The 15814-nt window shown below is 53.2% G+C and overlaps 1 protein-coding gene across 1 annotated transcript in view; it reads left to right on the forward strand.

Moving 5' to 3' along the window:
* LOC144951852 (G-protein coupled receptor 20-like) overlaps positions 1 to 9190 on the forward strand; it is a 17915-nt gene extending 8725 nt beyond the window's left edge. The window contains exon 2 of the mRNA XM_078882200.1: positions 8019 to 9190. Coding sequence (XP_078738326.1) covers positions 8026 to 9117 — 1092 coding nt within the window. The 5' untranslated portion in view covers positions 8019 to 8025 and the 3' untranslated portion in view covers positions 9118 to 9190. The remainder of the gene's footprint in view (positions 1 to 8018) is intronic.
* The last annotated feature ends 6624 nt before the right edge of the window (positions 9191 to 15814 follow it).

The following is a 15814-nucleotide window of genomic DNA, read 5'->3' on the forward strand; positions in this document are numbered from 1 at the left end:
ACTGGTGTTGACCGTGAGCGGGAATCGAACCCGGATCGCCGGGTGTGAGGAATCAGTGTCATCTACATCTGCAGAACGTGAAGAACCAGTGGCATCTACATCTACAGAACGTGAAGAACCAGTGGGCATCTACATCTACAGAACGTGAAGAACCAGTGGCATCTACATCTGCAGAACGTGAAGAACCAGTGGCATCTACATCTACAGAACGTGAAGAACCAGTGGCATCTATATCTGCAGAACGTGAAGAACCAGTGTCATCTACATCTGCAGAACATGAAGAACCAGTGGCATCTACATCTACAGAATGTGAAGAACCAGTGGCATCTACATCTGCAGAACGTGAAGAACCAGTGGCATCTACATCTGCAGAACATGAAGAACCAGTGGCATCTACATCTACAGAACGTGAAGAACCAGTGGCATCTACATCTGCAGAACGTGAAGAACCAGTGTCATCTACATCTGCAGAACATGAAGAACCAGTGGCATCTACATCTACAGAATGTGAAGAACCAGTGGCATCTACATCTGCAGAACGTGAAGAACCAGTGGCAATCTACATCTGCAGAACATGAAGAACCAGTGGCATCTACATCTGCAGAACGTGAAGAACCAGTGGCATCTACATCTGCAGAACATGAAGAACCAGTGACATCTACATCTGCAGAACGTGAAGAACCAGTGGCATCTACATCTGCAGAACATGAAGAACCAGTGGCATCTACATCTGCAGAACGTGAAGAACCAGTGACATCTACATCTGCAGAACGTGAAGAACCAGTGACATCTACATCTGCAGAACGTGAAGAACCAGTGGCATCTACATCTGCAGAACATGAAGAACCAGTGGGCATCTACATCTGCAGAACGTGAAGAACCAGTGGCATCTACATCTGCAGAACGTGAAGAACCAGTGGCATCTACATCTGCAGAACATGAAGAACCAGTGGCATCTACATCTGCAGAACATGAAGAACCAGTGGCATCTACATCTGCAGAACATGAAGAACCAGTGGCATCTACATCTGCAGAACGTGAAGAACCAGTGACATCTACATCTGCAGAACGTGAAGAACCAGTGACATCTACATCTGCAGAACGTGAAGAACCAGTGGCATCTACATCTGCAGAACATGAAGAACCAGTGGCATCTACATCTGCAGAACGTGAAGAACCAGTGGCATCTACATCTGCAGAACGTGAAGAACCAGTGGCATCTACATCTGCAGAACGTGAAGAAACAGTGGCATCTACATCTGCAGAACGTGAAGAACCAGTGGCATCTACATCTACAGAACGTGAAGAACCAGTGACATCTACATCTGCAGAACGTGAAGAACCAGTGGCATCTACATCTGCAGAACATGAAGAACCAGTGGCATCTACATCTGCAGAACGTGAAGAACCAGTGGCATCTACATCTGCAGAACGTGAAGAACCAGTGGCATCTACATCTGCAGAACGTGAAGAAACAGTGGCATCTACATCTGCAGAACGTGAAGAACCAGTGGCATCTACATCTGCAGAACGTGAAGAAACAGTGGCATCTACATCTGCAGAACATGAAGAACCAGTGGCATCTACATCTGCAGAACGTGAAGAACCAGTGGCATCTACATCTGCAGGATATTTTACAACTCTTAAAGCAATTCTCCCGTGTTTAGTGTACACGCCGTACAGCACGTTTGGAATCGACAAGGAGTTAAGTTGGACTTAAATCGACTGACGAACAGACCTCTGGAACCTACCTTGTTCGTAAATAGAGGAGTCCCCCTAACAACAACAACAACAACCACAACCACAACAACAACAACAACATTATCATCACGTGCGCAGACGCGCGTGAAATCTACCGACGCTGCTTGCGTTGGGAGTGGTTGTGGTGGGTCGTACACAAGTACAGCCAACAACAACAACAATAACAACAATAACAACAACAATAACAACAATAACCACAACAACAACAACACGCGGGCGTGTATGTGGCCTTCACATGGACAAATATATACTGGGCGACGTTTCGGGCAATGCACCTTCACAGGAACCGAGAGAGTGAGACTAAGAGTGAGTGTCGAGGGGGAGGGTTCTAAGCGGTGCCCCACTGTGGCATCTGGCTCCGCGTGTTCAGCCTTTACATGACAAATACACTGAGCGACGTTTCGGGCAATGCACCTTCACAGGAACCGAGAGACAGAGAGAGACTAAGAGTGGGTGTCGAGGGGGAGGTTTCTAAGCGGTGCCCCAGTGTGGCATCTGGCTCCACGTATTCGGCATTTGCATGACAAATACACTGGGCGACGTTTCGGGCAATGCACCTTCACAGGAACCGAGAGACAGAGAGAGACTAAGAGTGGGTGTCGAGGGAAAGGTTTCTAAGCTGTACCCCATTGTGGCCTCAAGACCGTCTGGGCTGTGAATATTTTGTGCATATTTAGAGTGGCGAACGCAGGGAGGTGAGTGCGTTGCGAGCACCCTGCCGATAAAATTCCGCAAATGCGCGTGGCGGTGAGTGGCGGAGACTTTTTTTTTACTTTAAAAAAAAACTTTTATTGCCGCTAGCAGCAACAGCACTGGAGGCGATCACGATAGGAAATACACAAAGTCACCAGCAACACAAATAACACGCGCCTTAAATCCAAGAGAGTGTCGCGTGAGCATTGGGATGCATTAGCAACATCCACGTGTTGTGTTCAAAGTGCCTAACCCGTCACCTTAATTAACTGAGTGGTTAATTTCTGTAGCGGGTGGCACGTGAGTGTTTAAATGCTTTGGCCCATCTACGTGTCTCCACTTATCACCTTCATTAACTGAGTGGTTAATTTCTGTAGCGGGTGGCACGTGAGTGTTTAAATGCTTTGGCCCATCTACGTGTCTCCACTTATCACCTTCATTAACTGAGTGGTTAATTTCTGTAGCGGGTGGCACGTGAGTGTTTAAATGCTTTGGCCCATCTACGTGTCTCCACTTATCACCTTCATTAACTGAGTGGTTAATTTCTGTAGCGGGTGGCACGTGAGTGTTTAAATGCTTTGGCCCATCTACGTGTCTCCACTTATCACCTTCATTAACTGAGTGGTTAATTTCTGTAGCGGGTGGCACGCGAGTGTTTAAATGCTTTGGCCCATCTACGTGTCTCCACTTATCACCTTCATTAACTGAGTGGTTAATTTCTGTAGCGGGTGGCACGTGAGTGTTTAAATGCTTTGGCCCATCTACGTGTCTCCACTTATCACCTTCATTAACTGAGTGGTTAATTTCTGTAGCGGGTGGCACGCGAGTGTTTAAATGCTTTGGCCCATCTACGTGTCTCCACTTATCACCTTCATTAACTGAGTGGTTAATTTCTGTAGCGGGTGGCACGTGAGTGTTTAAATGCTTTGGCCCATCTACGTGTCTCCACTTATCACCTTCATTAACTGAGTGGTTAATTTCTGTAGCGGGTGGCACGTGAGTGTTTAAATGCTTTGGCCCATCTACGTGTCTCCACTTATCACCTTCACTGACTGAGTGGTTAATCGCTTTAGCCAGGTGTGGTGTGTATGTAAAGATGTCCTCTTGAAATCACGCGATACGTGTAAGAAATACAATTTTAGACCCGTAAAAACAAAGTTTTTCACTATAAATCCTTTATATGCGTGGCGGCTAGAGTCCTCTCGTCCTCTGGCTTGAGATGGCTGCCACCTGTGGGTCAGATGATTGTCTGCCACCATTAAGCAATTGGTAATTAAATATTTAATTCGTTTTCCCTAAACAGTGTAACATTTTGGAAATTATTTTTCACGAAAATTAATTGTCACGCACAACGAGTCTGTGTGCAAAATGTCAGCTCGATTGGATCACGGGAAGTGGGTTAAGAAACGACCGAAAGATTTGCACGCTCGTAAGCGCACAAGCAAGCACGCAAGCAAGCAAGCAAGCGAACTTAATATAAAGGATTTAAAAAAAGAAAGAGACGGGGATGGAGAAGGGGAGTGAGACGGCGAGACGGAGACTGCGAGACGGGGGAGTTGGTGGGGGGGGGGAGGGAACGACGCTGCCATGTTGTTTGTCACGGACTTGCACATCTTGCAGCCATTACACTGTTTGGACTTGGCAAGAACGCCATGTGCTCATTACGGCGATAATGAGGGCGTCGCAACGACACGCACACTCACAAATACCGCGTGTAGCCTGCAACGGACTGTTGGGGCAAGTGCTGTTAGGGGCCGTCCATAAATGACGTCACGCGATTATGGACAAATTTGACACCCCCTCCCCTCGTCACACGGCGTCACGAAAGGTCAGACCCCCCCCCTCAAATATGACGTCACAAAGCTCTGCCCCCCCCCAAAAAAAAAATGCTTCAAATCTTGCTTTAAAGCTTTCGTGACTGCAGGGATTCATCTTCTTGGTTCTTTCGGTAAAGTCACGTAGAAGGGAAATAATAAAATAATAAAAATAAAACATAATAAAATAATTTTCACGACGTTTCGGCCACAACGCAAGCAGGACGGCTGCTTGCGTTGTGGCCGAAACGTCGTGAGAATTATTTTTATTATGTTTTATTTTTATTATTTTATTATTTCCCTTCTACGTGACTTTACCGAAAGAACCAATAATGTGCTTCAAATCGCTTTAAACTGGTGTCATTGTAGTGCGTATTTAATGTGGCGCTGCACTCTGATATTGTAGGAGAAAACATTTATTAAAAAGTCTATTTAATTAAGTAGAACGTGTTGTTTATATTTATTTAAAGTTGCGCATTTAGATGTGACGTCACATTTCTCAACGCCCCCTCCCTCCTCTCGTCACACATCGTCCTAAATGTCTGACCCCCCTCCCCCCCCTAGGTGCGTGACGTCATTTAAGGACGGCCCCTTAGCGAGTAGCACTACCTAAAAAGGCTACCGGCAATGTGGCACACGAGGGGGTGGGTGACCATCACCACGCCCGGCCGCCTTTGTCTCCCCAGTTGGCGATGTTTTTTTCTATAAACACAACGCACCCGATTCCAAGTTGCGGCCGAGTTGACCTAGGGGAGTCCCCCCCCTCCATGTCCAGTTCGGATAATCAACTCCGCCGTTGTCTGTGGCGGGGAGCGGGAATGGAACTCGGGTGGTCGGGGCAGCGCGGCGAGCCAAACCGCTGCGCCACCGCTCCCCATACGATGCGAGGCGCGCGCGCGCACGCACACACGCACACACGTACATGCGCACACACGCACACACACACGCACATACACGCGCGCACACACACACGCACGCACGCGCACACACATACACACGTACACACGCGCGCACACACATGCACGCACATACACATGCACGCACGCGCACACACATACACACATGCACGCACATACACACACACACGCGCGCACACACACACACATACACACGCGCGCACACACATGCACGCACACACACGCGCGCGAATACGCACACGCACACACACACGTACACGCGTACACACACGCACACACACACACGCACACACGCACACACACACACGCACACACACACGCACACACACACACGCACACACACACGCACACACACACACGCACACACAAACACACGCACACACACACGCACACACACGCGCACACACACACGCACACACGCACACACACGCGCACACACACACGCACACACGCACGCACACACGCACACACACACGCACACACACACGCAAACACACACACACGCGCACACACACACGCGCACACACACACGCGCTCACACACACGCAAACACACACACGCAAACACACACTAACACACACACACGCGCGCACACACACAACAACAACAACAACAACCGCCATTCGCCACTAAGTGGCGGTGACGTCACCACGACGCTTGTGCCAGGCCATGTGCACCCTGAGGCCACGTGAAGTGTCGAACGCCCGCTGGCAGGAGGTCACGGGGCAGACCCAGCAGGTGCCACGGGTCGACTGACCGAGATGACCGAGATGACTGGCTGATGCACCACCTTGTGCCCCCTACTGTGCCAACTTGCTGTGCTTTAGCCACCCGGCGCTCCGCTCGTTGTTGTGAGCGTCGCTCCTCCGCCCTCCGTTGTTGTTGGAGGGCGACTGCCTCCAACTGCCCAGTAGCGTCCTTCACGAGCCTCCTCCACTGAGGCCGATCTTGACACCGCTGGTACCAGTCATCGGCAAGTCCACTCAGCTCCACGTCCTCCTGTACCACATCACTCCATCTCTTCACTAGCCCGTGCCGCGCCCGTTTAGCCCCCTCGATCCGGCCGAACAAAAGCTGTTTAGGCATGCGGTGGCTGGACATGCGGCCTACACGACCCAGCCAACGCAGCCTTGCCTGCCGGAGGAGCTCACTGATGGGACTTTGCCCAGATCTTTCAAGGACTTGTGAGCTCCTCACACAATCCAGCCTGGTTAAACCCAGGATGGAGCGTAGGCAGGCCACACAAACGCGCACAAACACGCGCACACACGCACACACGCACACACACGCACACAAACACGCGCACACACAAGCGCCAGTCTGACGCTTGTTTGCAAGCCAGGTGTGCTGAGTCACCTCGTGCCGCACAGGGGCAGCTGCCACTGGTCTGGGGGTGGGGGGGGGAAGGTGGGGGGTAAGTGGGTGGGGTGGAGGTGTGGGATGGTGGGTGGAGGTGTGGGTGGAGGTATGGGATGGTGGGTGGAGGTGTGGGTGGAGGTTTGGGATGGTGGGTGGAGGTGTGGTTAGAGGTGTAGGATGGTGGGTGGAGGTGTGGTTGGAGGTTTGGGATGGTGGGTGGAGGTGTGGGTGGAGGTTTGGGATGGTGGGTGGAGGTGTGGGTGGAGGTTTGGGAAGGTGGGTGGAGGTGTGGGTGGAGGTGTGGGATGGTGGGTGGAGGTGTGGTTGGAGGTTTGGGATGGCGGGTGGAGGTTTGGGATGGTGGGTGGAGGTGTGGGTGGAGGTATGGGATGGTGGGTGGAGGTGTGGGTGGAGGTGTGGGATGGTGGGTGGAGGTGTGGGTGGAGGTATGGGATGGTGGGTGGAGGTGTGGGTGGAGGTTTGGGATGGTGGGTGGAGGTGTGGTTAGAGGTGTAGGATGGTGGGTGGAGGTGTGGTTGGAGGTTTGGGATGGTGGGTGGAGGTGTGGGTGGAGGTTTGGGATGGTGGGTGGAGGTGTGGGTGGAGGTTTGGGAAGGTGGGTGGAGGTGTGGGATGGTGGGTGAAGGTGTGGTTGGAGGTTTGGGATGGCGGGTGGAGGTGTGGGTGGAGGTTTGGGATGGTGGGTGGAGGTGTGGGTGGAGGTATGGGATGGTGGGTGGAGGTGTGGGTGGAGGTGTGGGATGGTGGGTGGAGGTGTGGGTGGAGGTATGGGATGGTGGGTGGAGGTGTGGGTGGAGGTTTGGGATGGTGGGTGGAGGTGTGGTTAGAGGTGTAGGATGGTGGGTGGAGGTGTGGTTGGAGGTTTGGGATGGTGGGTGGAGGTGTGGGTGGAGGTTTGGGATGGTGGGTGGAGGTGTGGGTGGAGGTTTGGGAAGGTGGGTGGAGGTGTGGGTGGAGGTGTGGGATGGTGGGTGGAGGTGTGGTTGGTTGTTTGGGATGGCGGGTGGAGGTGTGGGTGGAGGTTTGGGATGGTGGGTGGAGGTGTGGGTGGAGGTATGGGATGGTGGGTGGAGGTGTGGGATGGTGGGTGGAGGTGTGGGTGGAGGTATGGGATGGTGGGTGGAGGTGTGGTTGGAGGTATGGGATGGTGGAGGTGTGGGTGGAGGTATGGGATGGTGGGTGGAGGTGTCGTGGAGGTATGGGATGGTGGGTGGCGGTGTGGGTGGAGGTATGGGATAGTGGGTGGAGGTGTCGTGGAGGTATGGGATGGTGGATGGAGGTGTGGGTGGAGGTATGGGATGGTGGGTGGACGTGTGGGTGGAGGTTTGGGATGGTGGGGGGGGTGCCCAGCGAAGTGCCTCTCCCCAGTTTCAAACGTGCGTATCACCCACGGACTCATTCTCATCATACCTCACTAACCACCCACCCTACCCCCTCTGCCCCCCACCATCAGAGCAACCATGGGCATCCACAGCGAGTCACCGTCGAACGCCAGCTGGCTGGCGGCCGCGCCAAACCTCCGCGCGAACAGCACCGCCCTCATCAAGCGCCCCTACATGCACAAGCTGGCTCACTTGGATGAGGAGCTATTCGACGAGTACCACTCCCTGTGGCTCACGCTGCTGTCCGTGAGCGTCGTGGTGAGCCTAGCGGGTCTCGCCGCCAACTCGGCCGCCCTCTGGGTCTTCTGCTGCCGCACCCGCGCCAAGACGGCTCCCGTGGTCTACACGCTCAACCTCGTAGCCGCCGACCTACTCCTGAGCCTCGCCATCCCCGCTCGCGTCCTCATGTACGCGAGCCGAGGCCGCTGCCTCGCCTGCTCGCACGCGCACGTGTTCCTCTACTTCGTGAACATGTACGCGAGCGTCTTCTTCCTCACCTGCATCGGGGTCGACCGCTACATGGCCATAGTCCACCCGCTCGCCTCCAAGCGCTGGCGTCGGCCTCGCTGCGCCGTCGTCATAAGCGCCGTCCTCTGGACCCTAGCCACGGTCATCACCACGTCGGTCCTCACCATGGCGATCAAGTTCTCCGCCTGCTGCTACTTCAAGCTCTTCATGCTGTCCCTCTTCGAGTTCTTTCTGCCGTTCGCCGTCACGGCGTTCGTGACGGCGCGCATGCTGTGCGCTCTCCGGCGCAGCGGGGGCGGTGTCGTCGGTTCATCCTCCTCGGGCTCCCGCGAGAAGCTGCGTCGCGCCGTGCGTCTCCTCGTCGCCGTCTTCGTCGTCTTCGCCGTCTGCTTCGTGCCCTTCCACGTGCGCCAGGTCGTCCTCTTCGGCCACGACGCCGTCGACGAGGCCACCGCGCTCGTCGCATACCACGTGACGCTCACGCTGAGCAGCTTCAACTGCGTCCTCGACCCCGTCGTCTACTGCTTCGTGACGAAGCGTTCGCGCGACGCGCTGCGCTCGCTGTTCGCCCGGGGCCCCAAGCGCGGGGGGGACGCCGCGGTCGAGAAGGACGCGGCGCTCGGCACCGTCGCCGGCGACGCGACCGGCGTCACCGCGACGGACGTCAGTCGCGGGCAGGCGACGTCCGAGACGGACATGTGATGCTATCGCGGGGTGGCAGAGGTTGCAACCGGGTACCCGATACCCGTACCCTACCCGATACCCGGCTACCCGTACCCAGTGGAGGAGGCGGAGGAGGTGGAGGGGGAGGAGGTGGAGACCCTGGTGCGGCCGGGTACGGGTAACGGGTAGGCCGTGAGTCACTGGTGAGTCGCCGTTTGTCACTCATTTCGGGTAGGGAACGGGTACGGGTAGGGAACGGGTAACCCATTTGCGACCCTGGTGCGGCCGGGTACGGGTACGGGTAAGGAATCAAAACCCGTTTGCGACCTCTGGTGGGTGGGGAGAGGCAGAGGAGGAGGGAGGAGGAGAGAGCGAGGAGGGCTGGAGAGAGCCGTGCGGCAGGACAGGAAGTAGCACCACCACAACCACCACAACACCACACTAACACCACACTAACACCACCACATTACCACCACAACCATCACAACCACCACACCAGCACCACCACCAACATCACACCACCACAACACCACCAGCACCACACCACCATCACACCAGCACGAACACCACACCACTACAACCAACAACACACCACCATCACACCACCACAACCACCACTACCACATCACCAGCACACCACCACCACACCACCACCATCACCACCACACCACCACACCACCACATCACCACCACACCACCACATCACCACCCCACCACCAGCACACCACCACCACACCACCACCACCACATCACCACCACACCACCACCACACCACCACCATCACCACCACACCACCACACCACCACACAACCACCACACCACCACCACCACCACACCACCACCACACCACCACCACAGCACCACTAACGGGCACGAGGAGAGCATGGGGGCCCTGGTTCCAGCCTGAGGTCCCCTCGACAGCGTTCAAATGAACAACCTTGACTACTCCACATGAACACCTTGGCTACTCCACATGAACACTTTGGCTACTCCACATGAACCCCTTGACTACTCCACATGAACCCCTTGACTACTCCACATGAACACCTTGGCTACTCCACATGAACACTTTGGCTACTCCACATGAACCCCTTGACTACTCCACATGAACACCTTGGCTACTCCACATGAACCCCTTGACTACTCCAAATGAACCCCTTGGCTACTCCACATGAACACCTTGGCTACTCCACATGAACACCTTGGCTACTCCACATGAACACCTTGGCTACTCCACATGAACCCCTTGACTACTCCACATGAACCCCTTGACTACTCCACATGAACCCCTTGGCTACTCCACATGAACACCTTGGCTACTCCAAATGAACCCCTTGGCTACTCCACATGAACCCCTTGACTACTCCACATGAACACCTTGGCTACTCCAAATGAACCCCTTGGCTACTCCACATGAACCCCTTGACTACTCCACATGAACCCCTTGACTACTCCACATGAACACCTTGACTACTCCACATGAACCCCTTGACTACTCCACATGAACACCTTGGCTACTCCAAATGAACCCCTTGGCTACTCCACATGAACCCCTTGGCTACTCCACATGAACACCCCTTGGCTACTCCACATGAACACCTTGACTACTCCACATGAACCCCTTGGCTACTCCACATGAACACCTTGGCTACTCCACATGAACCCCTTGGCTACTCCACATGAACACCCCTTGGCTACTCCACACGAACCCCTTGACTACTCCACATGAACCCTCCTTGGCTACTCCACATGAACACCTTGACTACTCCACATGAACCCCTTGACTACTCCACATGAACCCCTTGGCTACTCCACATGAACACCCCTTGACTACTCACATGAACCCCTTGACTACTCCACATGAACCCCTTGACTACCCACATGAACCCCTTGGCTACTCCACATGAACCCCTTGACTACTCCACATGAACCCCTTGGCTACTCCACATGAACACCTTGACTACTCCACATGAACACCTTGACTACTCCACATGAACCCCCCTTGGCTACTCCACATGAACACCTTGGCTACTCCACACGAACCCCTTGACTACTCCACATGAACCCCTTGACTACTCCACATGAACCCCTTGACTACTCCACATGAACCCCTTGACTACTCCACATGAACCCCTTGACTACTCCACATGAACCCCTTGACTACTCCACATGAACCCCTTGACTACTCACATGATCCCCTTGACTACTCCACATGACCCCCTTGACTACTCCACATGAACCCCTTGACTACTCCACATGGACCCCTTGGCTACTCCACATGGTCCCCCTTGGTTACTCCACATGAACACCTTGGCTACTCCAGTGTGTTCACGCTGTGTGTAGAGTGTTCACGCTGTGTGTATTGTGTTCACGCTGTGCTGTGTGTATTGTGTTCACGCTGTGTGTAGAGTGTTCACTCGGTGTGTAGTGTGTTCACGCTGTGTGTAGTTTAACCCTAGAGTGTTCACGCTCTGTGTAGAGTGTTCACGCTGTGTGTAGTGTGCTCACGCTTGTGTAGTGTGTTCACGTTGTGCTGTGTGTAGTGTGTTCATTCTGTGTGTAGTGTGTTCATGCTGTGTGTAGTTTAACCCCAGTGTGTTCACGCTGTGTGTAGTGTGCTCACGCTTGTGTAGTGTGTTCACGTTGTGCTGTGTGTAGAGTGTTCACGCTGTGCTGTGTGTAGAGTGTTCACGTTGTGCTGTGTGTAGTGTGTTCACGTTGTGCTGTGTGTAGAGTGTTCACGCTGTGCTGTGTGTAGAGTGTTCACGTTGTGCTGTGTGTAGTGTGTTCACGTTGTGCTGTGTGTAGAGTGTTCACGTTGTGCTGTGTGTAGTGTGTTCACGTTGTGCTGTGTGTAGAGTGTTCACGCTGTGCTGTGTGTAGAGTGTTCACGTTGTGCTGTGTGTAGTGTGTTCACGTTGTGCTGTGTGTAGAGTGTTCACGCTGTGCTGTGTGTAGAGTGTTCACGTTGTGCTGTGTGTAGTGTGTTCACGTTGTGCTGTGTGTAGAGTGTTCACGCTGTGCTGTGTGTAGAGTGTTCACGTTGTGCTGTGTGTAGTGTGTTCACGTTGTGCTGTGTGTAGAGTGTTCACGCTGTGCTGTGTGTAGAGTGTTCACGTTGTGCTGTGTGTAGTGTGTTCACGTTGTGCTGTGTGTAGTGTGTTCACGTTGTGCTGTGTGTAGAGTGTTCACGCTGTGCTGTGTGTAGAGTGTTCACGTTGTGCTGTGTGTAGTGTGTTCACGTTGTGCTGTGTGTAGAGTGTTCACGCTGTGCTGTGTGTAGAGTGTTCACGTTGTGCTGTGTGTAGTGTGTTCACGTTGTGCTGTGTGTAGTGTGTTCACGTTGTGCTGTGTGTAGAGTGTTCACGCTGTGCTGTGTGTAGAGTGTTCACGTTGTGCTGTGTGTAGTGTGTTCACGTTGTGCTGTGTGTAGAGTGTTCACGTTGTGCTGTGTGTAGTGTGTTCACGTTGTGCTGTGTGTAGAGTGTTCACGCTGTGCTGTGTGTAGAGTGTTCACGCGGTGTGTAGTTTAACACGAGCTCTGTACAACCCCCACCCTACACGTGCCCAGTCACGTGCCCAGTCACGTGCCCGTCACGATATCGCCCCACGTGGTTTCGTCGAGATTTCGTAACCGTTGCACAATTGATCGTTTTCTTTTTTCAAATGTATATCTACTGTGATCATATTATGTTGTAATAACATTTCTGCTGAACGTAGCGGCCTTTTGGGGCCGTCCATAAATGACGTCACGCGATTTTTTTTTACGAATTTTTTACCCTCCCCCCACCCTTCCTTCGTCAGACCCCCCCCCTTCCCTCAAATATGACGTCACAAAGCTCTGACCCCCCCCCCCCTCGAATATGACGTCACAAAGCCATATTTCCATTTTGAAAATAAAACATGCTTCAAATCGCTTTAAACTATTGTCATTGTAGTGCGTATTTAATGTGGCGCTGCACTCTGATGTTGTAGGAGTGTTGTTATAACAATCAGTGTTGTTATAACAATCAGTGTTGTTATAACAATTCTATATTTATTTAAAGTTGCGCATTTTGATGTGACGTCACATTTCTAAACCCCCCCCTCCCTCGTCACACATCGTCACAAATGTCTGACTCCCCCCCCCACCCCCACTAGGTGCGTGACGTCATTTATGGAAGGCCCCATATCGGCCGTCGTGGTCACACACAGGGCCATTATAACACACACAACACGCACGCACGAATCAAACCAGAACAAAAACATTTCTACTATGAGACATCTCCTTTACCAGTAGCAATATAAAGTAATAGGTTTTTACCCTTTCAACTGGTACAAAAACTGACACCTATATATTTTGCCACTGCTAAAGGAGATGTCTCATAGTGTAAATGCTTTACCCCGAGCTCTCAATACTGTGATAGTGCGCTGTCTTTGAGTTGTACGCCTTTGGGCGTCATCTGGTCCAACACCAATGGAGACTAGGCTCTAAGGAAAGCTGTCTCGGGTGTGGGACCAATCAACTTCAAGGACAGTGCATATCATTATCATCATCAGAGTTGTTTCTTTTTGTTTGCATTTTGACTGCTTGTGTTGTGGTTATTGCAAACATGATTCCTTGTCATCATGGGACCTCCTTTGCCAGTACCAAAATATACTAATAGGGGAAAACCCTATTAGTATATATACTCTGGTAGTGCGTTGTTTTTTAACTGTGCGACTTTTGGCGTCATCTGGTCGAACACCATATGAGACTAGGCTCCAAAGAAAGCTGTCTCTGGTGTGGACCAATCAGTTTCAAAGACAATGCATACATTATCAGAGCATTGTTTTTTGTTTGCATTTGACTGCAAGTATTGTGGTTAATGTAAGCATGATTCCTTGCAAAAGGTGTCAGTTTTGTTGTCAGAAAAAAGGGGAAAACCCCTATTAGTATGATGCCTTGTATAAAGGTGTCAGTTTTGGTGCCAGTTGAAATGGTAAAAACCTATCACAATAACATTTCTAAGCGAGGAATCGTTACTCATCTTGAACACTTCGCCGTAGCATGGAACGTCAGCCGACAAGCACACTGTGTTGCCGCTACATTGTTCGTGTGAAGTATTTCTTATGGCTCCCCTTGTTGGCTGGGGTCACGTAGCCCGCATGCCCCTAGCAGCACGTGGCTAGAGAAGAGATGGAGTTGATGTGGGTTCAGAAGGACGTGGAGCTGAGTGGACTTGTCGATGAGCGGCTCCAGCGGTGTCAAGATCGGCCTCTGTGGAGGAGGATGAGGAGGCTCGTGAAGGACGCTGCTGATTGTGTGAGGAGCTCACAAATCCTTGAAAGATCTGGACAAAGTCCCATCGGTGAGCTCCTCCGGCAGCCAAGGCTGCGTTGGCTGGGTCATGTAGCCCGCATGCCCAGGCACCGCATGCCTCAACAGCTTCTGTTAGGCCGGATCCAGGGGGCTAAACGGGCGCGGCACGGGGCTAGAGAAGAGATGGAGTGATGTGAGTTCAGAAGGACGTGGAGCTGAGTGGACTTGTCGATGAGCGGCTCCAGCGGTGTCAAGATCGGCCTCTGTGGAGGAGGAGGAGGAGGCTCGTGAAGGACGCTGCTGATTGTGTGAGGAGCTCACAAATCCTTGAAAGATCTGGACAAAGTCCCATCGGTGAGCTCCTCCGGCAGGCAAGGCTGCGTTGGCTGGGCCATGTAGCCCGCATGCCCAGCCACCGCATGCCTAAACAGCTTTTGTTAGGCCGGATCGAGGGGGCTAAACGGGCGCGGCACGGGCTAGAGAAGAGATGGAGTGATGTGGTACAGGAGGACGTGGAGCCGAGTGGACTTGCCGATGAGCGGCTCCAGCGGTGTCAAGATCGGCCTCTGTGGAGGAGGAGGAGGAGGCTCGTGAAGGACGCTGCTGCTGATGCTGATGCGCAGGTGGAGGCAGTCGCCCTCCAGCAACAACAACGGAGGGCGGAGGGATCGACGCTCACAACAACGAGCGGAGCGCCGGGCGGATAAAATGACACGCGCGCGTCCGTCGGTCAACCAATGACACCCGAGTCTGTCCCGTGACCTCTTGCCAGCCAGCTAGAGCCTTCCACACTGCACGTGACGGCCTAAAAGTGCACCTAGCCTGGCACAAGCGCCGTGGCAAACGTCACCGACACTTAGTGGCGAACGGCGGCTGTTGTTGTTGTTGTTGCTGCTGTTGTTGTTGTTTTTGCTCGGGTAATTCAATTAACCCTCCTGGACATCTGTGACGAAGAGCTTAGAGATGACTGGGCAGATGCACCACCCTGCGCCCCCCTACTGTGCCAGGCTAGGTGCACCAGGCGGTCACGAGACAGACCCAGCAGGTGCCACGGGTCGACTGATTGAGATGACTGGCAGATGCACAACCCTGTGCCCCCTACTGTGCCAGGCTAGGTGCACTAGGCGGTCACGAGACAGGCAGATGCACCACCTGTACCCCCCTACTGTGCCAGGCTAGGTGCACCAGGCGGTCACGAGACAGACCCAGCAGGTGCCATGGGTGGTTGGGGCATTTCCAGGCGTGTGGATGGTGATTGTCTGCGTCTGTTGGGGGGGTCTCCTTGTGTGATCGGGGCAGTTGCTTGGGCTATCAATGCCCCCACACCCTCCCCTCTTAATAATGTCGACGAATCAATGTCGCGATGTTGGTTCTTGGGACTGCGTCGGGCCTGTTACAGCTGCGTGTTGTGTACATCGATGTAGTAGACTCCATTGGTTCTTGACATTTTGCTGA

The sequence above is a fragment of the Lampetra fluviatilis genome, chromosome 64 (assembly GCF_964198595.1).
Source record: "Lampetra fluviatilis chromosome 64, kcLamFluv1.1, whole genome shotgun sequence".
In the NCBI taxonomy this organism is placed as follows: domain Eukaryota; kingdom Metazoa; phylum Chordata; class Hyperoartia; order Petromyzontiformes; family Petromyzontidae; genus Lampetra; species Lampetra fluviatilis.